Here is a 26435-nt window from a genome sequence, read left to right on the forward strand (position 1 = left end):
GGCTTATCCTGCTTACTGGAATGGCCCGTTTGGCTTGGATATCTAGTGGCCAGATTGGGTTACTTTACTTATATTTAAATTGTTAGGAACGCTGCTCTTAACATCAAGAGAGCTTAGGTACTAGTACCTACTCCCCTCACCGTCATCAAAGGTTTGCAGTGCCACAGCGGTGGCTGACTTCGCAATCGCGATGACCGCCCGTCACCCGTGTTTTGCCGTGCGTGTTCCTCGGGGCTGGCAAGCCCGACCATTGCAGGGTGGCTCGTAAGGTGTGGCGACTTTGCGTACGTCCGATTCCAACTTTAAGAGACTACCGTACTACTGCGCAGGGCAATGCATTCCTCGGACCCGGCGTGTCCCCCGAGGCCGAGTTATCATTCCGTGCTGCAATGATCTATGCTCCTATTGCTGAGCATTTGGCGTTGCCATATTGTGCCAATGGAAAAAGGGATCGTCTTGCCGTTTGGAAGCAGGGCACTCTTAGTCTTAAACAGCGCGCTATCAGTTAGGTGAGGCTATCCGTTGTCCTTCAGACATCTCACTGCAAGTTACCTAGTCATGATCTTGATTCCTACAAATCCATAGGGAGGTGGCCACCCACTATGAACCTGGGAGATGATGCTTTTCTCAGGCTCAACCCAGAATGAGGCGACCTCGCCTGCATCTGCTTCACAGATGTACTAGACGTGGGCAAAGGGGCGAAGAGCATATGCGATGCACCCAGAATCGGCATGAATATGACGACTCGTACAGGAGAACGCAAGATCTTTTTCGGGACGCCCAACATACTGTATATAGATACAGGTTCTGCTGGCTTAAAGGCGCGCTTACGTCCAGTCGATAGTTGTATACTTCATATTCACCATGATTCCGCCTCCGCTTGATCCTTCAATGCCCCCGTTTCTTGACCGGAGCACTTCAGATTCCCTGTGATGCGGCTAAAACGCCTGATTCTCCTGGCTTCTGCCGGGGTGAGCTCAGGGCAGACACTGGCCGAAGTGCTCACAGCCCAGAGCGCGACGCTTTCCATGCTCAACAGCTGGCTCTCCTCGCAGGAGCTCATCTTCACCATTCTCAGCGGCGCCCAGGGCGTTACCCTCTTGGCTCCGAGCAACGATGCCCTGACGGAACTCTATAACTCGCCCCTGGCTAACCAACTGGCTCAGGACCCGAACCTGCTCACGGCCTTCCTGGCCTATCACGTCCTCGACGGCATCTTCTTCAATTCCCACTTTGTCAATACCCAGCCACACTTATCACTCCCGACTCTGCTGGACATTGAGACCTTCTCAAACGTCTCTGGCGGGCAGCGGATCATCTCTACCTCTCAGAACGGAGCCGTGACCTTCTTCTCTGGTCACGGAGCCCAGGCCGCGGTCCAAGGAGCGGTATGTTTCCATTCCATCCTTGCCCATCTTCATCTTAGAGACTGACAGCCAATCTTCCTCAACAGGATTACAACTACGCCGGCGGGACTCTGCACATCATCGAGTCATGCCTCACCATACCAGGCAGCGTGACCAACACGCTCATCGCGGCGGGCTTGACCGCCGCCCTCGGCGCTCTCCGGCGCTGCAAGATGGAGGACCGGCTTAACACAGACACGGACGTGACCATCTTTGTGCCCAACAACGACGCCTTCAAGGCCATTGGCAGCCTGGTCGACGGCATGACGCTCGAGCAGCTGACGACGGTGCTCAACTACCACGTCGTGCCCGGCAAGGTGCTGTACAGCCAGCAGATCTCGGGGGGCGGCCAGGCCCTTACCGCCGAGGGGGCCATGCTGAATTTCAGAACGCTGGATGGGGAGCTGTTTGTCAACAGTGCGAGGATTGTCCAGCCGAATTTGTTGATTGCGAATGGGGTTGTGCATGTCTGTGATGGGTGGGTTATTTTGCTCCCTTTATCTTCAATCCTGAACTTCCTTCTCGGGTTTGCCTCTCCCCATACTAACTTGCTGATCATCAAACATAGGGTTTTGAATCCTGCCAACGCCACCGCCGCTCCGAATCCTTCGGCCTCTACCCAGGAACCCGCCTTCGCTGGGGCCAGCAGCACGGATGGTGAGGTGCCTTTTACTTCTGCCATTCCCACCGTGACCAGTCCGGCTACTTCTACCGTCAGTGGCGGTAGTGCTGGTGGTAATAATAATGGTGGAAGTGGCAGCAGTGGCAATAGCGACGGCGGCGGTGGTAATAATGGAGGTGGTGGCAGTGGTGGCAGTAGTGGCGCCAGGGGCCCTCCTGTTGCTGCTGCACCGAGGACATCTCCTCTTGAAGTTGCAGCATTGCTTGGTGGCGCGGTTGTTATGGCGTTTCTGTGAACTCAACAACGTGTCGCTTCATAGCTGTAAACCATACGATAGTGAAAGCTGAAGCTCGTGAAGCTGTCTGAATATGTAACTAGTCGCAAATGGTAGCTGTGTGTCTTCGAAGGCGCAAGACCATTCCTTTGAAGTGACATGGTGTAGTGTAATACGTGTGGCGTGGGATGGGGCCAAACGGAGGGGTGATGTGCTGAGATGGCTTAGCGTTTGGGTCGCGAGCTCATGGTCAAGATGCCACCAAGCATCATGCCGAGACAACACCATATCTGATCAACCCCAAAGCAGCCCCCATCAAGATCGCCATGGGCGCGTTGATGCCAAAGAACCGCCCCCCAACAAAGCTCGTGGCCACAATGACAACCCACCACGGATCATCCCCTAAACTCCTTCCAGCTTGAAACCCCTCGTCAATATATCCCACCCCAAATATCCTGTACACCGCCGTATATATCAATCCCACCGCACCGGCGTTGACCCCTCTCAACAAACTCTTAACCCACCTTCTGCTCCTCGCAGCGCTCCAAATGCCCATCGTCCCATGGACCAGCACCAAACCGGGACTAAAGATCCCCACCCACGCAATCAACGCACCAACAACCGAGGGATACCCATTATTAACAGCCGTAAGACTCCCCAAAAAGACAGCAAAGTTGAAGTTGGGCCCGGGAAACGCCTGGATCAGCGCGAGGCCAATCAGAAAGTCGCGGGGGCTGACCCAGCCCTCGGCGACGACGTACTCGCGCAGCAGCGGGACCACCACGGGGCCACCGCCAAAGATGATTGTACCAGCCAGGTACATGTTGGCAAACAGCCGGTAGAGTAAGGGCGGCGGTTCTCCGGGCGAAGAGGAGGCGAAGCCGGTGCTGCGCACGACCATGATGGCTATGAAGCTGAGAAAGAAGGTGGCGATCACGGCCGTGCCGGATTTCCAGGAGGTAGAGAGCCTGTACTCGCGGGGTATGACGCGCGGTTCGGATTCGGAGGTTGAGTGAGGTTGGTTGAGGTTGTGTGGTTCCGGATGGGCATCAGCCTCAGCTGCGTGGACGGGGAGCTCGGAGACGGGGATGGATGGAGGCCGGCTTGTTGGGGATTCGGAGTTATCCGATCGGTGGGATGCCACATTGACCGACCGCGGATCTTGTACGCCACGGATGTGGGAAGACCATGGCATTGTCAAGCGCTGGGTAGACTTGATCAAAGCCCGGAGCGGCCGTTGAAGCCAGCGGTAGTCATAGATGAGCGTTGCAAAGCCCGAAACTACCATCAACACGGGGAAATACCACAGGGCATTGTACAGCATCCCCGCCGCGCCGCTGACAAAGACGACCACGCGCGTGAGCTTGTCGGTAATAGCCTTGTTGGACAGTTCGACTGCGGCCAGGGCAATCACGCCAACGGTAGCTGCGTTGAGACCGGACAGCAGGGCGTAAACCGGGCGCGGCAGTGTCTCGTTGATGCTGGCAACGCCGATGGAGAGCCCATACATGCCAAGGGCACCGGGCAGGCTCCAAATCAGGAAGCTGGCCACGGCTGCCATGAAGCCTCCGTGGATCAGGTTGATGCAGTACAGCATCTTGGTGCTGGCGGGCCCAGAGAGCGACTGGGAGATGCTGAACAGCTCCTGAAAGACTTGGTCGTCGATCCATTCTGTCTTTTTGACGAACTTTTCGTTGAACTGGGATAATCCGGTCAGTATCTTGTCCGTTTTCCCAAAAGGGGTACAAGGGAGACGGTCTGGCAGACACCAGACAGGCGTCGTTCGTGGATGGAATTGCTGAAGTACTCACGATTCGAAAGTGAACGGGGGGACCTCCGAAAGCGGTCACACCTAGGTGCCAGTTCACACGCAGCACTTTCCATGCTCGATGTCCTAAGCCACGGAGCTGGCGGGATATCGGGGCAAGTTTTGGGTTGCTGGTGTTCATCATGAAAGGGCCTGGAGGCTACAGCATCCTATTACTAGAGTTAGACTTCTGAGTATCATATCAAAATTTGTGCTGCATTTGAGGGGTCAGAAAGAATCCTTAGAGTCCGGAAGGAGCTTCGTACTGCCGACAGTGCCGGGATACAATGATGCAATCGAGACCTAACCCATTTAGGTTTGTTGACGCAGCTGGCCAATTTGAGTGATATTTGCACAAGTGTTGTTGGGTGTCAGGACTCAGGTGCAGGATAGGGAGTTCAATTCCATCGAAGTTGGCGAACAAAGGAAAGCGTGAGTGCATTTCAAGGTTGAGGTACGGGGTATTAAATACAGCTTATTCCTGACCGGTATCCGGTTATGCGCTGAGGTCGCGTCTTCTTCAAACCCTAAGAGGGTTTGTACAAAATAGGTATCTTACCCCCTCTGCCATTGAAGGCATGGTTAAGGCTAGATAATAATAGTATATTCAAGACACTGTAATACAGGCAAGCATTACTTTCCGAAATTTCCTGGAAACATAGTCAGCGTCTCCTCCCGCTTGGATGAAGAGGGACATGGCTGACGTACTGCAAGGAGCGTTTTGGTCCATCCTGGAAATGCTGGTGTTTCCAGATGCAAGTCTCGAGTCCCGGTTTCATTCTTCGCTAAGAAGGTCCGTGTTCCTCGAATCTATTCGGAGAATTCGGTCTTGACCGATGGATACGTCCGAGATTGAACTGTGTTAAGGCTTCTCTCTTGCGGGGTAAACCTGGGGAGGCCGAATCGACGATGGAGCGAGTTTTCTATGGGGACTTTGAGGAGTGGTGCACAAGCCGCAATGATGAGGAGGATTTCCTCAACGCGGCTCCTGTGGTGGCAACGTCAGTCTCAAAGCCCTCTTCGGTTTCTGGGCAACATGTCACGAAGCGAATGGGACCCACCACAGATATAAGGGCATCATGTCCCCGACCACATTTGGCGACCTCGGGTCAAACGTGTGCATTGTCATGATCTTGGGGAGGCCAGCTGCCATCGCTACCACCCCAAGTCCCATGAGGACAGTAAGCAATGTTTTTTCCACCGACGAGCGAGTGAGCTTCCAAATGATGAGAGCAGGAAGCACCGCGAAGAGTACGTCGCTGACCATGCCAATGCCTTTGCGAACAAAGGACGTGTTAGCCCACGGCGTCGAGAAATCAACAGCACAAAGTGACCCACCAACAAAGGTGTATGCCATCATCCATATCGCATCGGGTGGGAAGCATCTCCCACCGGCATCGTGCGCCCATATGCTTCGAATCGGTCGGCACTGGACGAGCTCGGCAATGTCGGAGGCTACGGCTATGACCACCTGAATGCCGATGCTGAACCAGAGCACCACTCTCCACATCCTCTGCTGGGTAATTTGCAGCAATAAGTACGCGACTGAGATTCGGGCGAAGGATGACGCCCAGAAGGCCACGCAGAAGACGGTGAATGTGGTTGCTCCGATAATTTCGATGTCGTCGGCCGAGAGATAAGAGCTTGGGCGTCCGAATCCATGAGCCACGGCAACGGTAGTCAGCGCAATCACCAGCGCTTCCGCAACCTGCTCGTTCTCGCGGTTATAATGGCCACCTCGAGACGTACTAGGAAGGGGAACTCACGAACGCGACCGCCACGGTGTAGTCGCTGGCATTGAGGCGGTACTTCGGCCTCGTCCGCGTGAACATGCGAATGCAGAAGACAACGAGCGCTACGGCGAAGAGGGGGTACAGAACGGCGAGCGTGCGTGTTCCGATCGAGAGGTCCGGAGAAGCATCCACTCCGGACCCGGCCATGGCGGCAGCATCGGCGCGCCTACCGAGTTGACGACGTGTGAGCGAGGCCCGGCAAGTCGGGTCCAGAGAAAGTCGACGATGGTAAACAAAGAATGTCAGACGCTTTGCGGGAAATCGTAAGCATCCCGGATTAAACGACCACCAAGACCGCAGGCACGCGGAGGATTGATCATTAGGCGACAACTGCCAGCTACACCCAACTGAGTTTGGCGATGTTGTCCCAAAATATCTTACGCCTTGAACAGCCCGGCCGGCGGATCGCTTTCGCTATCGTACCCGTGACGGAAGAGTACAGAGCACTGGGGAAGCGATCACCATCATCTCCACACCTCATCTCTAGATCTGCGATTGGTTAGGATACTGGATCACTCGGATCCGGTGTCTTGGGACCAAGAGGCTGTCACTAGGCCAAGGCTGGCCTTGCTTAATTGGGGAGGCTCCTTGAGGCTGGGCTGTGCAGGGGATGAACGATAGCTTGAGAAAGTTTCCTGATTGGAGCGGAGCGTCGTCCGTTCAGGAGAAAAGAAACAGTCCGAGGCCCGAGCAAGCAGAAGCCACACGCAGGGCCGGGGCACTTTCCGAGCGCCAAGCAAAGGGGGTCTAGCCTCATCGCGACCAAGCCCACGACGGCTCGGGGACTCTCCCCAGCGCATCCAAATCTACCGTTATTAAGCATCCCGCCGTTCGGGCCGATCGGCGACCTGGCAAGAGCCACGGCTGTGTTTGGCTGTGCGCATCTTCATCGATGAAGTCATGGGACGCCCGTAACGAGTCATTCGGATGCTTTCGGACGACGTGATGCACCCGCGCGCGTTGAACGTGGTGTAAAGGGATGTTGCTGACGCGCCGCGAGCGAGCAGTTTTGGTATCCGCTGTCGAGGCTTGACCGGTCAAGCAGGCAATGAAATTGGCACACGGTTTGGGCGGAGCACAGACCCATTACCTGAACAATTGGGTATGGTCTCGCGGGGTGAGAATGCAAGATGTCGGACGACGGAAACTTCGTACTCGACCCGTTCGATTTCCTCATCACACTTGATGAGTCTCAAGTTCCAGCGGCCTCTCAGATCTTGCCGCGGATTCTTCTTCAACGCGAACTCGTATGAACAACCCGAAGCAAAGCCCATGGACAACGTTGTTGGGTTTGTGGATTTTGTTGGGGATTGAGCAGGGGAGAGGATCACGCTAGGGTTGCGTTGCCATCGAAAACCCTAACTAACCCTGAGACGCGACTCTTATCAGACCCACCTTTTGGCTCAGCCAAAACTCCCTCCGCCCAATCAGTTCGAAGTTCCAAGCTTGAAACCAAGTTCGCGCCCCAAACCAGCCATGTCCTGACGACGAAGGAAAAATGATGAGAGAAAGAGCGAGGGAACATAAGGAACAGCAATGCCATTAATCACAAGACGTAAACCCTTACTCTTCCTCGCCACTGGCCTCTTTCTCTTCTTCCTCTTCTCATTTCGACGGTTCGAACCCGTCCAACCCGACGGGCCGAGGCCTAATGCAGGCAGTCAGCACCTAATTCCTGGCGGCGGCGGCAGCGGCACCACCGGGTCCAAATGGGCCCGCATACAGCCCCGCTTCCCCGTGACGGACATGCGCCCGCTGCCCACGGGACGCCCGCAGGCGCTTCCCAAGGTGCAGCACGAGTTCGCCCCGGAATCCTCCGCGGAGCGCGAGGTGCGCCTCCGGCGACGCGAGGCAGTCAAGGCCGCCATGCAGCGCTGCTGGGCGTCGTACCGCAAGCACGCCTGGCTGAGCGACGAGCTGACGCCCGTCACCGGCGGGCGGCGGGATGTCTTTGGCGGGTGGGGCGCGACGCTCGTCGACAGCCTGGACACGCTCTGGATCATGGGCTTGCGCGACGAGTTTGACGAGGCCGTTGCCGCGGCGACTTCGCGCATCGACTTTGACAAGGTCGCTGCGCAGGATGTCAACGTCTTCGAGACAAATATCCGCTACCTCGGCGGGTTTCTCGCGGCGTACGACCTCAGCGGCGACGAGCGCCTGCTGGCAAAGGCACGCGAGGTCGGCGAGATGCTCTATGTTGCCTTTGACACCCCCAACAGGATGCCCATCACGCGCTGGAACGCGCGGGCCGCCGCCTGGGGATCGAAGGCCCAGCTTGCGGATGAGAATGTGCTGTTGGCGGAGATCGGTTCCTTTTCGCTCGAGTTTATCCGCCTGTCGATGCTGACGGGCGACCCCAAGTGGTTTGATGCCGTGGAGTGCATCACCGAGGCACTGCACGCGCAGCAGCACAAGTCCCGCCTACCGGGCATGTGGCCTGTTATCGTCAATGCCAGAGGCAAAGATTTTGGCGGGCACTTTGACTACACGCTCGGCGCCATGGCGGATTCGCTCTACGAGTACTTGCCAAAGACGTACGCTCTCGTCGGCGGCCTGCTACCCGCCTACCGGGAAATGTACGAGGCGGCCATGGACACGGCCATCCGGCATAACCTCTTCCGGCCCATGTTGCCCGACGAGAAGGATGTCCTCGTGTCCGGGTTGGTCACTGCCAGGACAGAGAACGGCAAGCTGACTACCCATCTTCGGCCAGAAGGCCAACATCTGGTGTGCTTTGCGGGTGGAATGTTTGCCCTGGGCGGCAGGCTCGTCCAGAACGACACGCACGTCGAAAAGGGGGAGAAGCTGATGGACGGGTGCGTGTGGGCTTACCAGGCGCTGCCCCTTGGCATCATGCCCGAAACCTTCTTCATGGTGCCTTGCGAGTCTGCTTCCCAATGTCCGTGGGATGAGGTAAAATGGAAACAGGCGGTGCTGAAAAAGGAGGGCTTAAAGTGGCAGACGACGGACACCACGCGGGCGGATGAAATCATCAAAAACAAGCGCCTTCCCAAGGGTTTCGCTTCCATTGGCGACCCACGGTATATTCTCCGGCCCGAGGCTATTGAGAGCGTCTTTATCCTGTACCGGATCACAGGGCGCAAGGACCTCCCTGAAGCAGCGTGGAAGATGTTTGAGGCGATTGAAGGCAGCACCAAAACCCCGCTGGCGAACTCGGCGCTTGAGGATATTACAGTCACGGACGGGAAGCCGGTCATGACGGACACGATGGAGAGCTTTTGGCTGGGAGAGACGCTCAAGTATTTTTACCTAATGTTCAGCGAGCCGGACCTGGTGAGCCTGGATGAGTATGTGTTTAACACGGAGGCGCATCCGCTCAAGAGGCTGCTTCCGAAAGAGAATGCGTGAGGATGGTGTCAGAAGTTGGATACCATTGAGACACGGCCGGCCCGTGTTACGGACTGGTTGTACATACGACTCTCTGGCTGGCATTTTGGTCGGATCCCTGGCGGAGATACCCGAGTCGTGCCGGGTCGGAACGGACCCAGCCAGCCAGCGGGGCTACTGCTTTCGGAAGTTCCGACATCGCATCGCTCGGAAATCCGGTCAGTTTGTCAACGCATTTCTGTATCGTAGTTCCGGAGAAGACAGGTACAAACAGAGACTTTGGATAGAGAAGGGAAATTTATTCGCAAGACCGCATTCAGCAAATCCGCAAAAGTCTCCAACGCCAATTTATGTCGCGGTCGACTTGCGCTTGACTGTCATCTTGGCGAGGGGTCGGCATTGACCCCGCCTGAGGGTCTGGACGGGCTCAGATGGAGCATGGCCTAGCGTCGGCGGAGGCTACAGGTATATCAAGGGGACAACCTCCTTGCCTCACAGCTGGTCAGTGAGACTCTCAAGTCCAGGTGCAGACAACCTCTTCGTCCTCACCTTCGCCGACCACATTACCCCACCGCTTGCACCAATTGCTAGCATGGTCGTGCCAACCTCCATCACCGTCTCCCTCCGGGACATCGCCAAACTCATCGACCACTCCCTCTTGCACCCGACCATGACAGACGCCGAGGTCGACGCGGGGCTCGAAATCGCAAAGAAATACAACGTCGCGGCGGCATGCATCAAACCGTACAGCATCCCCGCGGCGCGCAAGGCACTTGCTGGCACCGACGTAGCCATCTGCGCGGTGATCGGCTTCCCGCACGGCAACTCAACAACCTCCATCAAAGTCGCCGAGGCCACCGAGGCCATGCAGGCTGGGGCGCACGAGATCGACATGGTCGTCAACGTGGGCAAGGTGCTGGGCGGCGACTGGGCGTACGTGCGGGAAGAGATCGGCGCCATCAACGGCGCCGTGACCGGCCTCGGGGGGATTCTAAAGGTCATTTTTGAGAATGACTATCTTCGGGAGGAGCATATAGTCAAGCTGTGCCACATCTGCACTGAACTTGGTGTTGCATACGTCAAGACGTCGACTGGGTACGGGTTTGTCAAGCGGGAGAATGGCATGTACTCGTACAAGGGCGCGACCGTGCCGCATCTGAAGTTGATGCGGGAGAACTGCGGGCCGAATGTCAAGATCAAGGCCGCGGGGGGAGTGAGGACCTTGGATGAGTTTCTCTACGTCATGACGTTGGGTGTCTCGCGGGTCGGCGCTTCGGCCACTGTGGCTATCATGGAGGAGGCTAAGAAGAGGGGGATCACGGAGACCCCGGCGGAGGTCCCGGTTAAGGCTATCGCAGATACACAAGGCGGGGCGTACTGAGTGGCGGGCTTGTAATGCACCGTGAGGTAGTTCGTCAAGGTGGAAAGGGGGCAATCATGTTGGGTACTACTGAGTGCAGGCGGCAAATACTACTCTTGCCGAGAACCTCCCACTATCAGTCTCAATCCTCCCCATCCCGCGCCACAACACCGCCCGGCATGTTGTCCAACCACCCATCAATCCCCTCGCCGACCGCCGGCGGCTTGGTGCAACCATTCATAGCAGAATAGTTCTGCACGGGCAAGTAGCAGATCTGGTCGCGGCAGTTGCCCCTGTCGAAGGCTTTCTGCAGCGAGTCGCCTCGCCAGCCAAAGACGTAGTCGGCGTGGTGGCCGTGCCCGACCCGGTCGCCAAAACTCCAGACAAACGGCTGCCGACCTGGATCCGTCGGCCAGAGCTCCGGGTCATTGAACGGCCGCGTGTCCCACCGGATCTCAAGGGTTATCATGGGTATGTAGACCGGGTGGCTCGCCGGGCATGGCGCGCCGTTGATGTACGCTCTGGCGCCCCCCGGCGGGAAGGCAACGTGGCTTTTGTGGTCTGGACTGTCGAGGTTCTTGCCGTCCCAGCAGGGCGGGAAGGGGGTTGTTGTCATGATACCGCCGGGGCAGGGGCCTTTTGGGAAGTCGTAGGTGAGGTTGTAGAAGCGGGTGTACTCGTCTTCCATGCACGTGTATGTGGGACCGTCGAAGAGGCTGGGTGTCTCGCCCGGCGGCAGGGTTTGGTACGGGGCACGACTGTCCGGGTCGCCGACTTGCATGCGGAAGCCCGGCATGAAGGCTCGGTATCTGATCTCGGGGTGTCTGTCCTGCGGGGAGTAGTAGATGGTGACGCCGCCGTTGGCCTCCTCGTGGTACAGCACGCCGAGCTGCTTGACGCGCATGTAAGAGCCGTTCCGGGCCTGGAAATACATAACGCCGGTCCAGTAGTTGGAAAAGTCCTCGGTGATGAGGCATGTTGTGCAGCTCGACATGTCGGCCGGATGGTTGGCCGGGTCCATGGTTGCGTTGAAGCCGTTGCCCCCTACAATCTGGTGGAGGTGTGACGAGCCCGTCTTGCCCGGTTCGACGAGTCTATACGTAACAATAAGTATCATCTGAATGCTGATACCGGTTGCCGCGGCACTATGTAATAGGTGGACTTACGGGTCGATACGATCCAACACCAGCTGTGAGCACGGCATCTTGAGGGCGGCCTGCCTGAAGGGCGGATCCGTGGTTTGAGCCATGGCAATGGCGACCGTTACGCCTATTAGGCCAATCGTACGTTTCCAACACATGACGTATGTATCTCTCATCTGGCTGCAGCAGGATGTTCAACCGGACGAAGAACCTAGTTGAGATGTCCTGAGTCTACTCGACTCATGTTGCGTTATCTATAGCTTCAGAAACCTACTAGTACTTACATTCCTACTAGTACCTTATGTACTGACCTTGTGTCCACCATGGGGTAAGACTCAAGCCCCGGCGAGCTTCTCTGGCCCCTCTATATAGATTGCCATCATTTGTCTGCTGCCCGGGATCAAACCTCATGGTCTTGTTGGAGGATTTAGCCACCATGTTTTCCGCCTCTGCAGTGAGCCTGCTGCAACCACACACACACCAAACCATACCACCGTCACCACCAGTCAGGTTGGCAATGATAGTGGTCTCAGTGTAAGTACGAAATACGAACGAACGGGTAGAACTTAAAGTTACGGGTTTCCTTCTGGAAAATTGCTGCCTACATGGATTCTTTCTTCCGCACACGGCCATGCCGCCACATGCAGTGACGTGGGCAGTGTGTGAAAGCATGGGAAGTTAATGAATGTAGTGAACCCCCGGCAATGCCCATCCGTCAACAAGTCCCGCCAAAATACCGATATCTCAGTATCTACTAGCTACTTACGTATTATACTACCCCTATTTGTTACCTACCTTAGGTAACCCGAGACGCAGCCAAGTGCAGTACATGTAGTCCAATCTGGAGCTTGGGTGCTTGAGCTAACACACAGCTTGAACTTCTGACTTGACTAAACGAAGTTCATTGGGATGGACTCTTAGGGGGTCCGAGACCAACCGAGTTGAGAATGTAGCTAACGTCGTAGCTAGTGGAGTAGTATACAGCCAAGGCGGTTTCTTGTGTTAGCGTTTTGTTCACCTGAACTTCGTCTTTGTCGGCACATGTAGCAGTGGTCCCCTGCATCTCTCCTTCTCTCCATTGTTCCAAATCCTCGACTCCTTCATTCTCGATATTGAAGTTCGCTGAAGGCGCTATGTTTGCCTGCGCCTGCTCACTTAGCCGTAAGGCTTACCTCCGAAGCCCTTCGTCAGAAGAGATCATTGGGGAACACTGTAGTGTTTAACACATGATGAAGATTCGTCAAGAATGGTCCTAGCTATGGATTTGCGGTATATACCTGCTAGAACTCCTAGCTCGACCTAGCCTATAACAAAGGTTGGACGGTAACTCCTAGATAGGAGGCAACTAGGTGCACGTGCATGTATCCATAGGCGCATCTGGCAACCTACTTCTGCATGAGGATCCATTTGGGATTGCTAGTTGCTTTTCACTTCGCCATATCCGGGTTTGTTGGTTCTTTGTGGAAGTTGGACCGCCTTCACTGCAGGACTATATGTAGGTTAGGTAACATGTAAGCTGCTGTTGGTGCAATTGACATGGAAATGCATGAGTGATGGCCAGCATGACAAGCAGAAATAGCTCCGTAGTGCGTACCGTTTATAAGAGATGAGTGGTAGCGAGTCTGGCGGCCCGCCTATAGGCTGTCTTCAACCCCCGGCAGTTCAGGGGCTTGAGGTGCCCAGCTCGACACTATTGCTTCCCACCTGTTGCCGAGAATGCAACATGGCCAGCCACCCTGATATTTCTCACCGCGTTCAAGGGGCCAAGCGGACTTATATACGGATATATCATGCCGGAGAGAACTTGGAGATTCATCATTGGTGACCGCTTGTTTACCTGAGGTTCGACTCGGTGCCATCTGATCAGTCCAGTCCTCGACATCGTCATCATGGCTCGGAGCAGTAGTATCATTCTTGTCGCCGCCACGCTCAGGGCATTTGCCTCGGGCCAGAGTGCCGACCCCACTTCGCCCACGAGCACAACCACCACGTCGTCCACAACCGTGTCGATCCCGGGGTTCCCATCCGGCTTCCCAACGGGGCTCCCGACCTACAACGGCACGGGCCCGACCATGCTCCGGTTCGGCTGCCACCAGCTCGTCATCGACCGCATCGACCCGCTCGTCAACCCAGGGTCCATCCCGTCGCAGCACCAGCACCAAATCGTCGGCGGCGACGCCTTCAACGCCTCAATGCCCCTGTCCGACATCAGCGCCTTGTCAACCTGCACCTCGTGCAGCTACAGCGACGACTTCTCCAACTACTGGACGTCCAACCTGTATTTCCGCGCGCGCAACGGCACGTACAAGCGTGTCCCGCACAAACCCAACAAAGGGAGCGCGCCGCCGGTGTTCGAGGACCCGTTCACGCCCCGCACCAACGGCGGGCTGGTCGCATACTACGTGTCGCCCGGCAAGGGCGAAGTGACCGCCTTTGCGCCGGGTTTCCGCATGTTCTTCGGCGACGCCATGCTGCGGTCCGAGCCGCAGGGGCCGTGGAACCTGTCCACCCAGACATGTTTCCGCTGCTTCACGGGGCCCGATTTCGGGGGTGATTTCCTCCGGCCGTGCCAAGATCCCCTCGTGGACACCATGTACCTGCCCAACAAGCCTTGCTACGGCATCCGGTCTAATATTCTTTTCCCGACGTGCTGGGACGGCGTGAACCTTGACAGCCCCGATCACAAGTCGCACGTCGCGTACCCCGTTGAGGGGCCGCACATCTTTGACGGTATCGGCACGGCGGAGCAGTGCCCGCCTTCCCACCCGGTCAAGATCCCCCAGCTGATGCTGGAGATTATCTGGGACACGGAGCCGTTCAATGACCCGAATGAGTGGCCCGAGGACGGGTCACAGCCTTTTGTTCTGAGCACGGGAGACGCGACTGGGTATAGCCAGCACGCGGACTACATCTTTGGGTGGAAGGGGGATTCGCTGCAGGTGGGTATGGATGCTGGCTGCGTTGCCGCGAACTGTCCCGGCATGGCAACACAGACGGTGGAGGAAGCGGCGCTGTGCAAGGTGCCTGAGCTGGTTGGAGAGAACTACGAGGGCTGTAGGTTCAACCTTTCTTCATGCTTCGTCCTTTCTGGCACATAACTGATGGCGACTGAACAGGGCTGGAAACGCTCCCCGGAAATCCGCCGCAGCCTCCTGTCACTACTACTTCCAACCAGCAGCCTCTTCCAACGGGTAAGGGCAAGGGCAAAGGCAACGGCAAAGGCAAGGGAGGACATTGACAGTATTGCGTCTAGTACGAAGGGTGCCGGTCTCAAGCGAGTGACCTTGAATAATGACCTGTGCGGCAAAGATAGAAGCGGCTCTCAGCCTCAGCCCAACGATATACATGAGGTTTTCAGTTGTTATCCCTCCTCGAGTCTGGTTCATTCGGGTACGGGACTCCGGTCACGCCAACCTCGCCCACCGTGATGTGCGACGACCCGCTGCTCTGGTATCCCTCGGTGGCCATAATCATGTAATCGTGGGCTCCCAGCTTCAAGCCACTGCTCGTCCAGGCCGCGAAGTGATTGCCCGTGGTGATCTGTCCGCCAACACGCTTCCGCTGGCGAATGGACCAAAACTGGTAAAAGGTAGCCCGTCCCACAATCGAGGGCTGGTTCACACGCTGCGTCTGGTAGATGTCGTACGTGCCGCCGTCGCTCTGCACGGTGCCCCTCCGTTGTGCCCCGCTGCTGGGGTTGTACGTCCCGTAGCTCTCGACAATGTAGTACTCGATCAGCGGGTTCTTGGTCCACCCGTACAGCGCCAGGTACGAGTTGACATTGGCACCGTTCCACGTGCCGTTGTACTGCACCGTCTTGTTTCCGCCGGGGTTCCACCCCTTGCCGCCGACCCAGTTGCCCACGTTTCGCCATTCGCTGCGGTACGTCCCGTTCACGAGGTTGTTGTAGGTGACGCTGCCCCGGCCGTCCGACCAGAACGAGTAGAAGTAGCCGCTATGGAAGCCGTTGCCTTCAGGGTCGCCTGCCGCGACTGCGGAGGTGTCGCGAGTCTCAGCATGGAGCCGGCTGCCCAGATCAATAGACCTTCCGAACAGCTGTTGGTCCAATGGAATGGCGACTGCGAGAGCCGCGAGAAAGATGAGTTGCTTGATCATGGTAAAGGGGGTGCCTGTGAGTAAGAACGGGGATTGCTTGATCCAACACTCGCCTGGCAACCTCAGGGAAAGAACTTGAGCTTAAAGAACAGCGAGAGGGCCTGCTTTTGACTCTTGTTGTATTGCCGCCCGGACGACAGGATGAGACATCAGGTCTTTGCGGCATCTCGAATCGGCATCTCGAATTAAAACATTGATGGGATCCACCATTTTACCAGCGGGTAAAATGTCCGAATAGACGAGCTTCCTTTGGCCTCGTCGGTCAGAGTACATGGATGACCTCCGGATAAAAATCAGGAAGCCGTGTGGTCACATTTGGGGATACCTGGGGAATTTATAGTTCAGAGTCCAGGCATCTTGTGACTCTGGTCATATAACCCGGAGGACCACCCTCAAACCCATCTTTTCGGGGAAAGCGCAGAATTAATAAAATGAGAATTGAATGCAAGGTTATGGAAGGCATGGAGTAAAGAAGCTGAGAGGAGGAAGAAGATGCGGAGAAAGCGGAGAAGGATCTGGCGAGAAGAGATAGAGCGTATGATGACTACATCACACTAGGGGAGAGGGACAGCAGTGGTGTGCGCCTGTCCAACACCAGGTTCGGTGCTTAGCAGGGCATGATTCCTCTACCTACAGGTCCAGATGGAGGCTGACTTCGAAAGACCACCCGAGCCCAGAACTGCAGCAAGGTTTGACAGCCATCTTGCCGTCATTCACACCTCGATCGTCTTTTCCGGGTCAAAGCCTGCTGACTGAGCAAAATAGTAACCTCTCTGGTTCGTCACCAGCCTCAACGGCGCGGCATCGGGTCCCCTGTCCACGAAAAAGTCGCAATTGTAATGGGTATGCCCAAAAGCCCACACGCAGACTTTCGTGCTCTTGAAGAACGGCTCCCCGGACAGCTCCGTTGAGAATCCGCTGGAAATAGGGCTGCCGGCATGTCTTGGGTCCACCGCACGAGGATCAGTTGACGGGCTCCAGTGGGTAAGGATAATGATCTTCACGTCCTCGCTCTCCAGGTTTCGCACTTGCTCGTTCAACCATGCAAGATCGCACTTATGGGCGTTATTGTGAGCGTCGACGTCCCAGCCTTGGCGAATTTGAAAGAAATCGTTGAGCCCGAAACTCACGGCCATGCTGCTCTCTGCGGGCACGTGAGAGAAGAGGCTGCAGCCGAGTACGACAATGTTGGTATCGGGTACTCGGAACACTGTGCGGTCGAGCAGGACGAAGTAGCCGAGAGAGCTGTCGACGTGGACGTCTTGCTCGAATTCACGGAGAATGGCGAGTGTCTCGGGCCAGGTGGAGTGGTAGGCTTCGTGGTTGCCGAGGACGAGAAGGACAGCGCGGAATTGTCTGAGCTGTTTCTTGAAGAAGGCGAGGTAATCGTCCTTGTGCGCGGCAATGTTACCGATGTCGCCCAACAATGCCAGATAGGGCGCTTTTGGAGTGATCTCGAAGATGTCGTAGCTTTTTGGAGCCTCCAAGTGGAGGTCTGACAAGATATGGAGAGACATGCCTGACCGTTCGTGATGGAAATTGGAAGGAGCCTAGATGGAAGTCATGGATCTTGGACTCCCGGAATCGGTGAGGGACCTCCCCACTACCTACCTAGGCACCCGATTCCCGATTACTCGATGATTGATTGGCAATTGTCTTAATCAAGTGTCTCCAGCGTTTGGGAGTGAAACTTCGGATTTCGGAAGTGCAGCTTTTTTCTTTCTCTCGCCAACTCCAAGATCCCATGGTTTAAGGCCGGGAGAGGATGCTGTGCAAGGCAGGGACGGCACAGCGCACTGAACAGGCGTGGGGCTACAGCCGGTTTGGGCGCACAGATGGGGAGGCTTTGTTGGGGGAATTTGAACCCTAACCACCGTCGAGGCTAGCTGTATGTACAGTACAGTACTGTACATACTTACAGTGCAATACTGCAATACTCGCAGTGGTGGGGCAGATGGCGATTATGAAGCCCTGACGAGTACAGTAGTACTGTATGGTGGAAGCCAGTGGTTAAACGCGAGTTTACAGTGGAGCCAACCAAGAGACTGATGAATTTCATTGTCATTGTGTCAGTTCGATGTTGCAAACTTCAACAAACTTAGCTCAAGAGTCAAGTCCTCCTGCTTCCTGTTTTTTGCAAGCACATCATTGCAAGTCTCTTGGTTTTCTCCATCATTTGAGCGCTAATGAGCCTGCGAGGTGGGCAGATCTTAGCTTGCACGAATCGACAACGACGACAAGCTTTATCCTTTCCTCTACCGATGGTCACTCTTCCTCTATTCAGGTGCGCCGAAGGAACTTGCGAAGAGCTGACCCTGACTGGCCATTTCTCTATCTAGGTATACACCCTGAAGCGGCCATGTAGCTGCCCCGATTGGCTCATCCTTAGTACAGTACAGTACATTGTCCCTGACAGCATCTGACCCGAACCTGCCAACGCCACATGCTCCAATAACGATCAAAGATTCAGCTTAAACCCTAATAACATCGGTCTGTGATGGGTGAAACAGTCAGTCTTGTAACGCCCTCTCAACTTTCAAGTCCTCTCGCAGTCAGAGGCAGCACCAATGGAACTAACCTACCGAGGCACATACACCATCTGGCCAGCAACAGGCGCCTTATTCTGACCATGATGACCAGCCCGAGTCTGAGCTGTAGTAGCCGGAGTCATGGTTGACACAGCGTTCGCATATTTGGGTATCGTTGACGTGGTAAAGTGTTGTTTTGTGTACCTGGGTGCGCGCCACGCCCCCGTCGCTCGGCACATCGCAGAAGGGTGCTCTGGAGCACAACACCACAATTGGGACAGACGAGTAGGCGGTATCGGCACATCTTGGGTCCGGCTATGACGAAGGGCACCGTGACGGATTAGTGAATAAAAGAGGCTGATACAATGCGCAGTGAAGAGTGGCCTAGGACTCGGTATTGAATGAGGTTGAGGATATCTTGACTGGTTAATGCTGCTTGCTCAGCAATAAGGAGCAGTCCTTCTTCTCTCGGCTGTCCCTTTATATATATCTCCAGAGAACCTCCAGTACAGACCAGGGTGAAGGGCGTCCCATCTCGACTTGCTCTCCTGGACCTGAACGATGCCTTCCCCTTAACCCCACCGCCCCTCAGGCTTGAATTCAGAGCAGCCGTCGGGAGTATAACGGCCTGGAGAAGGCCGGCGTCACGATGATGAGAAAGCGCGGGAAATGTTGGATAATCCAAAGTTTGGTCAGAGGGACGCCGCCGTGGTGGCATTCAACGCGAACTTCAGGTGACATGGCGTGGGGCCTTCACACGGTGGGAGCAAAACTCAGGTCCGGAGGTAAAGGCCAGGGAGCTCCACCAGAGCCCCTTTCTATGCCGATGTCGCGGCATAACAACCACTATTAGGTGTCCGCATGGGTGCCGTTGCGACTAAGAAGTCGCAAATGTGACGCGATGATACCTGAAGCTGGCGTGTATCTCGTGTATGGCAGCGACTCTGGTTCTAGTGGCCGCGCCTACGTGCAGCAACACACAGTGCGGCCCACTCTTGGTTGTTAGCGTGATCTCCATCACTGTGCCTACGCGCCTAACACCTCCACTAGGGCGGCTGTTCGGGGTCTTGAGCGGAACGCACAAGGGGGTATAACGGGGAGCCCCACCTACGGCATTTCACGCCAACCTCACTTCCACTAGAACTTGAGAAACCAAGGTGAGGTGCTCTCTTCGCTCTCTCTTTCAGGCTTTAACGTCCAGGCTCCGTCGCCCGCTCGCATCATCGTAACGTCCCCAGTCTTATCAAAGCTACAGCACACGCATCCTACACTTCAGTTTATTACCTGGTCCTGGTACTCGTCCCACAATGCACGGAGACAAAGAGTACAAAATCGATAACGACAGCCGCGCGGCCTTGCAAACCAACACCGGCGTACGATTTCTTCTCCGCGCCAAGTTGAAGCCAGGGTCTCGACACTCTTCGGATATCATACCTTGGGCACAAAGCCTCTCGGAAAAGATCGCCAGGGCCATGGCGGAAGCAGCCGGGCACCAACTGACCCATTTCGCCATGCAGTTGAACATGATCCGGTTGCTAAGCCACAAGCATTACGCCCTCATCTGTTTTGACCTTTTTCTCCACGAAAGCGATGAGCAAGTACGAAGCCAGTTCTCGCAAACGCTCCAGCAGCCAATCCACGAAATCATCAAGCGGGGAAACAGCTGCCATGTCATCCGGAGCAAAAAACTGGACGAAATGGTAGCAAACCATTACAGGCGTCTGCAGGACTCTGACAGCGGCCCGCGGCCGTATTTTACGGATGGCCTCTATCCGCCACTGTATGTCGATGGGAGACGGATCGAGACGTCTAAGGATGGAACACCTGACCCCGACGAACCGGAAGGATGGGACTGGGAGCGCGGGCTGGTGTTAGGGCCGGAAGAGGAGGAGGATGAGCTGAAGGGGGAAGGGGAAGGTGGCCTTGGTGAGGGTTAGTAAGAGAGGGGAGAAAGGTTTCCATCCTCTGGAAGTAGGCAGAAGAGCTTGCCTTCCTCTATGATACGGCAGTACCTGTAACGGAGGATGGTGTGCAATGTTCGGTTACGTAAGATGTATGTGTACTGTCAAAGTGTTTCCACCGTGTAAACGGCGCAACTAACGTAAGGTAAGGGGGGCCGGGTACTACCTAGAGCTTAACAGATAGTAACTTATACCATTGCATGTGATCACTTTCGCTCCCTCAACTCAAAGCTCTAAACAACATCGGCTTTTCGTTTCGCTTTCATCCTGAAGCACAAGATATCTGAACGCCCTCATGAGTTCGGTGTTTACCACCTTTCCTATTGTTGTTACCGCTTCGACTGGCACCTCACCTCCACACTTTTCGCTTCGCTTCAGAAAAACAAGACATCTGGCCAGCCTCATCAGCGCAAACCACAATATGGCGGCGCTTTCCGCTAAAGAAAAGTTCATCGCGAGCGTCGCTCAAACCCTCAACTCAAGAGAGATTCCCTGCATTCTGTGGGCCACTGCCTTCTCCACGTCCATGGCGTGCCCACCATCGTCTCTGTAAGTGAACCTATGGAAATGCCTTGAAAGAGAATCGTGAGAATTCGGCTAATGCTTGAAAGTCAATCGATTTCGTCATTCCCGATGACCAGTTGAAACCCGGCATCGAGGTGATTGTCAAACTCCCGGACGTTGTTACATGCCAAAACCCGAGCCTCCGCCCTAAATCGTCGCCAAAGCGGCCCTCACCACCGCCTGCAGCCCACGTCCATACAGTGGCAGACCCGGAAGTCTCGGTGGAACTCTATTTACAGTCCGACACACTCTGATTTTTGCCGCCTGTTGACGATACCATCCTATCGCCAACAGCGGGCGAGCTTCCACCACACTTTGTCCTCGCAGCAGATCACACGGCACTCCCACCCTGGCGGCCAGGTCGTGGAACTGGCTACCTCAAATTCCGCACACCTCCGGTCGTTGTTCCCAGGTCTCATGTGTTACTCGAAGCCTATATGCGAATTTACGCCCGGGACTTTGGCAAATGGATTGGAGGTAACACACTTTGCATGATCTGCTACATGATTGAGTATGTCGACAACGACGGGTATTTGGATGTGGACCAGCTTCCGGAACCGCTCCGGACATTGTACTTGGAGCTCAGAGACGAGAAAACGCCGACGCGCCCGTGGTCGGAGAACTTAAGGGCCGCGCTTGGAGTATCTGATTGAGATTTCCAACCTCACCTAATCCTTTCTCCAACTGCCAAGCGTTCTTTATCAGCTCAGGCCCCTATATGGCCCCCAGTCTGAGTCCAGAATCCTAACATCTGACGCTCCCATCATGATATGTACTAGCAACAGATGGACAATCCATCCAAGACATTATTCCATCCCCCTTTTGAAAGACTAGATCTTAGACCCCCTACCCTTGACCCCTCCACCAGAAACAAAAGGGTTACCCCTATCCGGATCGCCAGTGTCGGGTAGGTTCTTCTGCCGGCCCGCACCCAGCGATGACGATGATGTTTTTCCTGACGAAGCTGATGTGGGCTCGCCCTGCCTAGTATTCTGGTCCGGATCAGGCCCGTCGCTGGTTTCGGCCTTGAGATCGCTGGGGTCGCCCAGCTGGGACGGGTTTGCGCCCTCGCCGCGGACCTTTTCGGCAGCGAGCTGCCGGAGGGGTTTGTGCTTGCTTTGTGTCATGATTCTCTGGGCTGGTACTAATGATAATGATAATGACTGGCTGTTGAATATATCTGTTGGTACTTGGTAGCCTGGGGAGGGCTTATAGGTCTCACTCGCGAGGTTGATTGTGAGATTGTGGTTGCTTTTCAAGTTGTTGTTGGTTTGAGGAGTTTTAGATATGTCATGTAGAGTTTATGTTTTTGTGAAACGAGTGTTGATACTACTTGTGGCTCTGGAGAGGTTAGTGGATCTACGTCAGCACAGGAGATGACGTCGCTGATACGCAATGGTTGTACCTCGGTTCACTGATTCTTCCCAGCTAAAAGTGGATGTATGGGGTAAGTGGGATAGATCATAGGACGGGGCCTTTGTCAACTGTCCAAGGTCCTGTCAGTACTGGTACCGAGGTAGCACTGTAGGTATCTAAATTAGACCTCTCTCATCATCGTAGTTAGACGATTATACATTACATCTATCAAAGCGCCATCATTAAACCTAATCTTTCCAGTCATGCCGCCGATCTTGGTCTCTATAAGCCTACCAGATCCGGATCCATCATCATAAGGCATTCCACTCAAGGTGCATACAGTCGTAGGTCCCCGTAGCTCACGCAATAGCCGTCATCTCAAAGGGTACAATCTTGGTCTCATCGACGATGGCGCACCTGATGTCGCGGCTGGAATAAATCTGGCCCAAGGTCCAGTTGGGGTTCTGGTATGTTGTCTCGGTGCAGGCAAGCGTGAAATTAAACTCGCCACGGCCAGTGAAAGTGACACTCGATTGCTGTTAGCCTGATGCTACTCACCATTACAACTCAAAGCACAAGGAGATTCAAACATACGGGTACTCGGGCTCATTGTCGTAGCATGTCCACGTCTGGTTGACTCTCAGCTGGTTCGTCGGCCGGGCGAAATCGAAGCTCGTGCTGCCGATCCGCCCCGCGGCCTCGTCATCGCACTCGTACTGCATGGTGCCATAGAAGAAGTCGCTCAGCTGGTTGCTCGCGGCCTGGCAGTGTGTCGCGCTCTGGTCGGCCGGGTTGAACAGGTCGAATGAGACGTAGCCCCATGAGTTCTGGTGCGCCGGGGTGGTGAAGATGTAGGAGGCGTGAAAGTCAAACTGGCGAGCCAGCCAGGCGAACGACTGGAACGAGGTCTCGCTGCAGCCGGCTTGATCCTGCCGGGGACTGTGCTGAATCGGCGAGGCCGAGACGGAGGCGGCTGTGAGGAGCACGGCGGGAAGGAAGTTGATGAGCTGCATGATGGATTAAGATATGGCCGGGAGGTGATGTGATACTGAAAGGTGAAGAGACAGACTTGTCTGGGAACTTAACTTGTTTGGGTCAAGAGGTTATGGACGACAACTGGGAAATCCGGGACAGGACCTTTAATATGAGCTGACAACCTGGTTACTGGTATGTAAAACAGAATACTCCGCATTTGGGCTCGTATTGGAGGCATGATCGACTTGCATTGTGGAGGTGGCCGACCGTTATTGCCATCCTGCGCCTTACTAAGTCCCAGGCCGCCAACCAGACTGCACCGCTCCAGCGTTACCCGTCTTCTAAAAGTGGCGTTATAGTTGCAGATCCCCCCGCTATGGGCAAGGGCTGGGCGCGTTGAAGTGTAACGTTATGACATGGATCAAAACTGCTTGTTTGGTTGGGTGGTTCGAGGGATAAAAGAGATTCCATGCATGCAACGACCGCTCGTATTACGCTCACATGCAGCTGTTGGAGTCTCTCATTGAATTTATATTGTGCTGTAGTACAGTATGTACATTTGGTCTATGGCTAGCGAGGACTAGGTGTCCCTAGGCAAAGTGCTTTGCTTGTTAATTCATCCAGTATCCTTCCTAAGCGGGCTAACTGGTCTACCGGCTTATATTCAAGGCTAGCAACCCAGTATTTACGGTACCTGTATTACACTCATCCATGTTGGTAGGCAGAAAGCTGGCACTGACTGTACTTTGATCGCTGAGAGATCAGAGATCGATAACATTGAATTCCAGACGTGGGTACTCCGTACTCAGTAGTACTCAGAATCCATCTGCCTGCGAGCGTCCGTCGCAAAATGCAATCTGCACATGTGTATGTACACGATGCCAAGTAACCTGAACTGATCTGTACTGGCGCGGCAGGAGGCCGGCCTTATGTGGCACCTTGCTAAGATCTACGTCCCGAGGCACATGTGCAGTGGAGCTGATCAATCTGCTCACTTGCTGACTTAAGGGGTAGGTCACATCAAGATAAGACAGTTGAACGATCATGACATTGAAACTAGTAGATTCATGATATCAAATGAGTCTATAGTGCTAGCTAGTGCAATCTGTACTAGGTACATATTCTCTTCCCAATCTTGTAAGTGCTGCCTACATGAAACTGAAAGTACCTCCTTACCTTGAGATAGGGGTGAGTTGGTGCTCTTACTGCTTTGTGCGATGGTCAGGGGGATCTAGATGTAGTGGTAAGGTAATTGGAGGCTTATATCCCTTCCAAGCCCCCATATTTTCCGTCAACATTCTACGTATTATATAGGTACGGTAGGTACCCTAGCTTCCTCCCAGGACTCGTCCGACTGCCTCATGTCATACCGCTCCCCTTAGACGCCGGTGGGAGCTCCAGGGAGTGCTTTCAACCCTAAGAACCGTGTTAGCATCCCGTTTATTCCCGTTATCTGGGGCGATTCCGGTTCACTTACAGCCGTCAATCTGCTCGTCAACAACAGTAGGAACCTTGCACCTGTTCATGGCCGAAACGCTCTGCGTCTTGAGCGTCGGGCAGTTGACATAGCACGGCGAGTCCATGGCCCGCTGCAGCGAGTCGCCCTTCCACCCAAACATGTAGTCGCCGTGCGAGCCAAAGCCGGTCCTATGCATGGATGTGCATCAACCTGTCAGCTTAACCCCTTTTCCATCTCAAGCTTTGGTATGTATCCGACGGCTACCTACGTGTCATCCATGGACCACACAAACGGCTGCGAGCCGTCCTCGGGCCAGAGATCTGCAGCATTAAACTTGGACGTATCCCAGATAGTTTCATACATAAGCTGTGGCACGCGAACCGGGTGCGAGGCCGGGCAGGGGCCGCCGCTCTCAAAGGTGCCCGACTCCGGGTAACTCATGTGGCTCATGTGGTCGGGCGAGTCGAGGTTCTTGCCGTCCCAGCAGGTCGGGAAGCGGACGTTGGCCATGATGCCCGCGGGGCACGGCTTCTTGGGGAAGTCCATGGTCTCGGGGAAGCGGGTGCCAAGGTCCTGCAGGCACGTGTAGGTGATCTGGCGGAAACGGGCTGCGTCGGCCCGGCTGCGGTACGACGCCTCGCCGATCAGCATGCGGAAGCCCGTCTTGAACGCCGTCACCTTGGACGTCTGTTGGTAGTTGGCCAGCCCGTCCTGCATGTAGTAGACCGTCATGCCGCCGTTGGACCCTTCGAAGCCGATGTTGGGGATCTGTGGTACGCGGTGGTAGCTGCCGTTGCGTGCCTTGAAGAAGAGCACGGCTGTCCAGTAGTTGGATAGGTCTTCGCTGAACTGGCACGTGGTGCAGGTCGCCCTCTCGGCTATGTCGCCCATGGCTGGGTCCATGGTGACGTTGAATGCATTCTGCGTTAGAGGCAAGATAAGTCAGCTCGGTCGTTTATTCCTGAAATTTCCGCTAACTTACGCCGCCAATGATTTGGTGAAGATGCGGGGATGGGTTGATGCCCGGTGTGACGAGCGGATCTAGTCGCTCAACTACAAGCTGCGAGCAGCCGAACCGGAGCAAAGCCGCCGCCGGTGCGACGAGGCCCAGGCTTGCCAGCGAGCTCCAGTGCATCTTGTCCTTTGGGTCTGACTCCTGATGACGGCAGAGCAATTAGCTACCTTCAGTGAGCGCTGCTGAGTGAGCGAGACTGGCTGTGGAGAATGACAGCGTCGTCGGGGGCCAGAAGGAATAGGCAAAGGGGAGAACCGAGATAATGCTCATTATATGCCACACACAGTGTCCGTCTATATCACCACTTTACGGAGACCACTTCTTTCCCCCGAGCAAACGCCCGGCTGGCTGCCAAGTGCTTGCCCCTTTTACGCTCCCTGGCACATGTGCTGAGCCGAAATCTCGTCTGCATAAACAAGCTTGGCAGTGCACCTCGGCCCGGATCGACTACGATAACACAACATTGGGCGACTGTGAGGCCTGGTCTCTGGTATTAGCCTGGATACAATCTGGCTCAACTGCCGGTACTCTAGGACGTGTTTACTAGGTGCCCACGTTTCTGGGCAATCTATTGACCCCCTTATAGCCCGTTCCTATTTTCCCGGCTGCCAAACCCCCGCACCAAGCACAAGTTTTCCGTTATTAATCATCATTAGGAAGCTATTCTTCCTCCCTGGGCCTTGATATGCAGTTCTCGGTTATAGAGACC

The 26435-nt window shown here is 55.2% G+C and overlaps 14 protein-coding genes across 14 annotated transcripts; 6 read left to right on the top strand and 8 right to left on the bottom strand.

The window, feature by feature from the left end:
- Positions 1-912: 912 nt before the first annotated feature.
- N656DRAFT_835587 (FAS1 domain-containing protein) lies at positions 913-2394 on the top strand (the record flags this gene model as incomplete). The annotated part of the gene is made up of 4 exons (XM_064818754.1): positions 913-1388; positions 1454-1884; positions 1975-2129; positions 2366-2394. Exons 1-4 carry the CDS (start codon positions 933-935, stop codon positions 2392-2394), a joined length of 1071 nt encoding a protein of 356 aa, XP_064672259.1. The 5' UTR covers positions 913-932.
- Positions 2395-2570: 176 nt separating this feature from the next.
- On the bottom strand, positions 2571-4251 carry N656DRAFT_766861 (uncharacterized protein; the record flags this gene model as incomplete). The annotated part of the gene is made up of 2 exons (XM_064813513.1): positions 2571-4001; positions 4114-4251. 2 exons carry the CDS (start codon positions 4249-4251, stop codon positions 2571-2573), a joined length of 1569 nt encoding a protein of 522 aa, XP_064672260.1.
- Positions 4252-4626: 375 nt separating this feature from the next.
- On the bottom strand, positions 4627-6155 carry N656DRAFT_542186 (uncharacterized protein). The gene is made up of 4 exons (XM_064810010.1): positions 5876-6155; positions 5171-5817; positions 4818-5097; positions 4627-4759 (listed from the first exon to the last, which is right to left on the bottom strand). Exons 1-3 carry the CDS (start codon positions 6047-6049, stop codon positions 4920-4922), a joined length of 999 nt encoding a protein of 332 aa, XP_064672261.1. The 5' UTR covers positions 6050-6155; the 3' UTR covers positions 4627-4759; positions 4818-4919.
- Positions 6156-6999: 844 nt separating this feature from the next.
- N656DRAFT_542136 (glycoside hydrolase family 47 protein) lies at positions 7000-9557 on the top strand. Its single transcript, XM_064810007.1, has 2 exons — positions 7000-7149; positions 7292-9557. Exon 2 carries the CDS (start codon positions 7439-7441, stop codon positions 9269-9271), a length of 1833 nt encoding a protein of 610 aa, XP_064672262.1. The 5' UTR covers positions 7000-7149; positions 7292-7438; the 3' UTR covers positions 9272-9557.
- N656DRAFT_542137 (deoxyribose-phosphate aldolase) lies at positions 9558-10692 on the top strand. Its single transcript, XM_064810008.1, has one exon. It carries the CDS (start codon positions 9843-9845, stop codon positions 10629-10631), a length of 789 nt encoding a protein of 262 aa, XP_064672263.1. The 5' UTR covers positions 9558-9842; the 3' UTR covers positions 10632-10692.
- Positions 10693-10752: 60 nt separating this feature from the next.
- N656DRAFT_705120 (uncharacterized protein) lies at positions 10753-11859 on the bottom strand (the record flags this gene model as incomplete). The annotated part of the gene is made up of 2 exons (XM_064811241.1): positions 10753-11704; positions 11777-11859. The coding sequence occupies 2 exons, from the start codon at positions 11857-11859 to the stop codon at positions 10753-10755; spliced, it is 1035 nt and encodes a 344-aa protein (XP_064672264.1).
- Positions 11860-13824: 1965 nt separating this feature from the next.
- N656DRAFT_788139 (uncharacterized protein) lies at positions 13825-14990 on the top strand (the record flags this gene model as incomplete). Its single annotated transcript, XM_064816665.1, has 2 exons — positions 13825-14806; positions 14869-14990. The coding sequence occupies 2 exons, from the start codon at positions 13825-13827 to the stop codon at positions 14988-14990; spliced, it is 1104 nt and encodes a 367-aa protein (XP_064672265.1).
- Positions 14991-15106: 116 nt separating this feature from the next.
- Positions 15107-15868, bottom strand: N656DRAFT_705322 (glycoside hydrolase family 11 protein; the record flags this gene model as incomplete). The annotated part of the gene is made up of 1 exon (XM_064811264.1): positions 15107-15868. One exon carries the CDS (start codon positions 15866-15868, stop codon positions 15107-15109), a length of 762 nt encoding a protein of 253 aa, XP_064672266.1.
- A 218-nt stretch (positions 15869-16086) lies between these two features.
- On the bottom strand, positions 16087-17418 carry N656DRAFT_776874 (uncharacterized protein). Its single transcript, XM_064814726.1, has 2 exons — positions 16194-17418; positions 16087-16115 (listed from the first exon to the last, which is right to left on the bottom strand). The coding sequence occupies exon 1, from the start codon at positions 17383-17385 to the stop codon at positions 16582-16584; it is 804 nt and encodes a 267-aa protein (XP_064672267.1). The 5' UTR covers positions 17386-17418; the 3' UTR covers positions 16087-16115; positions 16194-16581.
- Positions 17419-19503: 2085 nt separating this feature from the next.
- N656DRAFT_843419 (uncharacterized protein) lies at positions 19504-20574 on the top strand. Its single transcript, XM_064819088.1, has one exon. The coding sequence runs from the start codon at positions 19704-19706 to the stop codon at positions 20331-20333; it is 630 nt and encodes a 209-aa protein (XP_064672268.1). The 5' UTR covers positions 19504-19703; the 3' UTR covers positions 20334-20574.
- Positions 20575-20778: 204 nt separating this feature from the next.
- On the top strand, positions 20779-21574 carry N656DRAFT_788143 (uncharacterized protein; the record flags this gene model as incomplete). Its single annotated transcript, XM_064816666.1, has 3 exons — positions 20779-20906; positions 21108-21112; positions 21216-21574. 3 exons carry the CDS (start codon positions 20779-20781, stop codon positions 21572-21574), a joined length of 492 nt encoding a protein of 163 aa, XP_064672269.1.
- An 11-nt stretch (positions 21575-21585) lies between these two features.
- Positions 21586-22048, bottom strand: N656DRAFT_796331 (uncharacterized protein; the record flags this gene model as incomplete). The annotated part of the gene is made up of 2 exons (XM_064817512.1): positions 21586-21605; positions 21772-22048. 2 exons carry the CDS (start codon positions 22046-22048, stop codon positions 21586-21588), a joined length of 297 nt encoding a protein of 98 aa, XP_064672270.1.
- Positions 22049-22240: 192 nt separating this feature from the next.
- Positions 22241-23468, bottom strand: N656DRAFT_776878 (uncharacterized protein). Its single transcript, XM_064814727.1, has 2 exons — positions 22872-23468; positions 22241-22805 (listed from the first exon to the last, which is right to left on the bottom strand). Exons 1-2 carry the CDS (start codon positions 23288-23290, stop codon positions 22637-22639), a joined length of 588 nt encoding a protein of 195 aa, XP_064672271.1. The 5' UTR covers positions 23291-23468; the 3' UTR covers positions 22241-22636.
- Positions 23469-24375: 907 nt separating this feature from the next.
- N656DRAFT_749231 (uncharacterized protein) lies at positions 24376-26082 on the bottom strand. Its single transcript, XM_064812970.1, has 4 exons — positions 25694-26082; positions 24980-25632; positions 24730-24899; positions 24376-24668 (listed from the first exon to the last, which is right to left on the bottom strand). The coding sequence occupies exons 1-4, from the start codon at positions 25844-25846 to the stop codon at positions 24631-24633; spliced, it is 1014 nt and encodes a 337-aa protein (XP_064672272.1). The 5' UTR covers positions 25847-26082; the 3' UTR covers positions 24376-24630.
- Positions 26083-26435: the final 353 nt, after the last annotated feature.

The sequence above is a fragment of the Canariomyces notabilis genome (assembly GCF_033297395.1).
Source record: "Canariomyces notabilis strain CBS 508.74 unplaced genomic scaffold N656scaffold_5, whole genome shotgun sequence".
NCBI classification, from domain to species: Eukaryota; Fungi; Ascomycota; class Sordariomycetes; order Sordariales; family Chaetomiaceae; genus Canariomyces; species Canariomyces notabilis.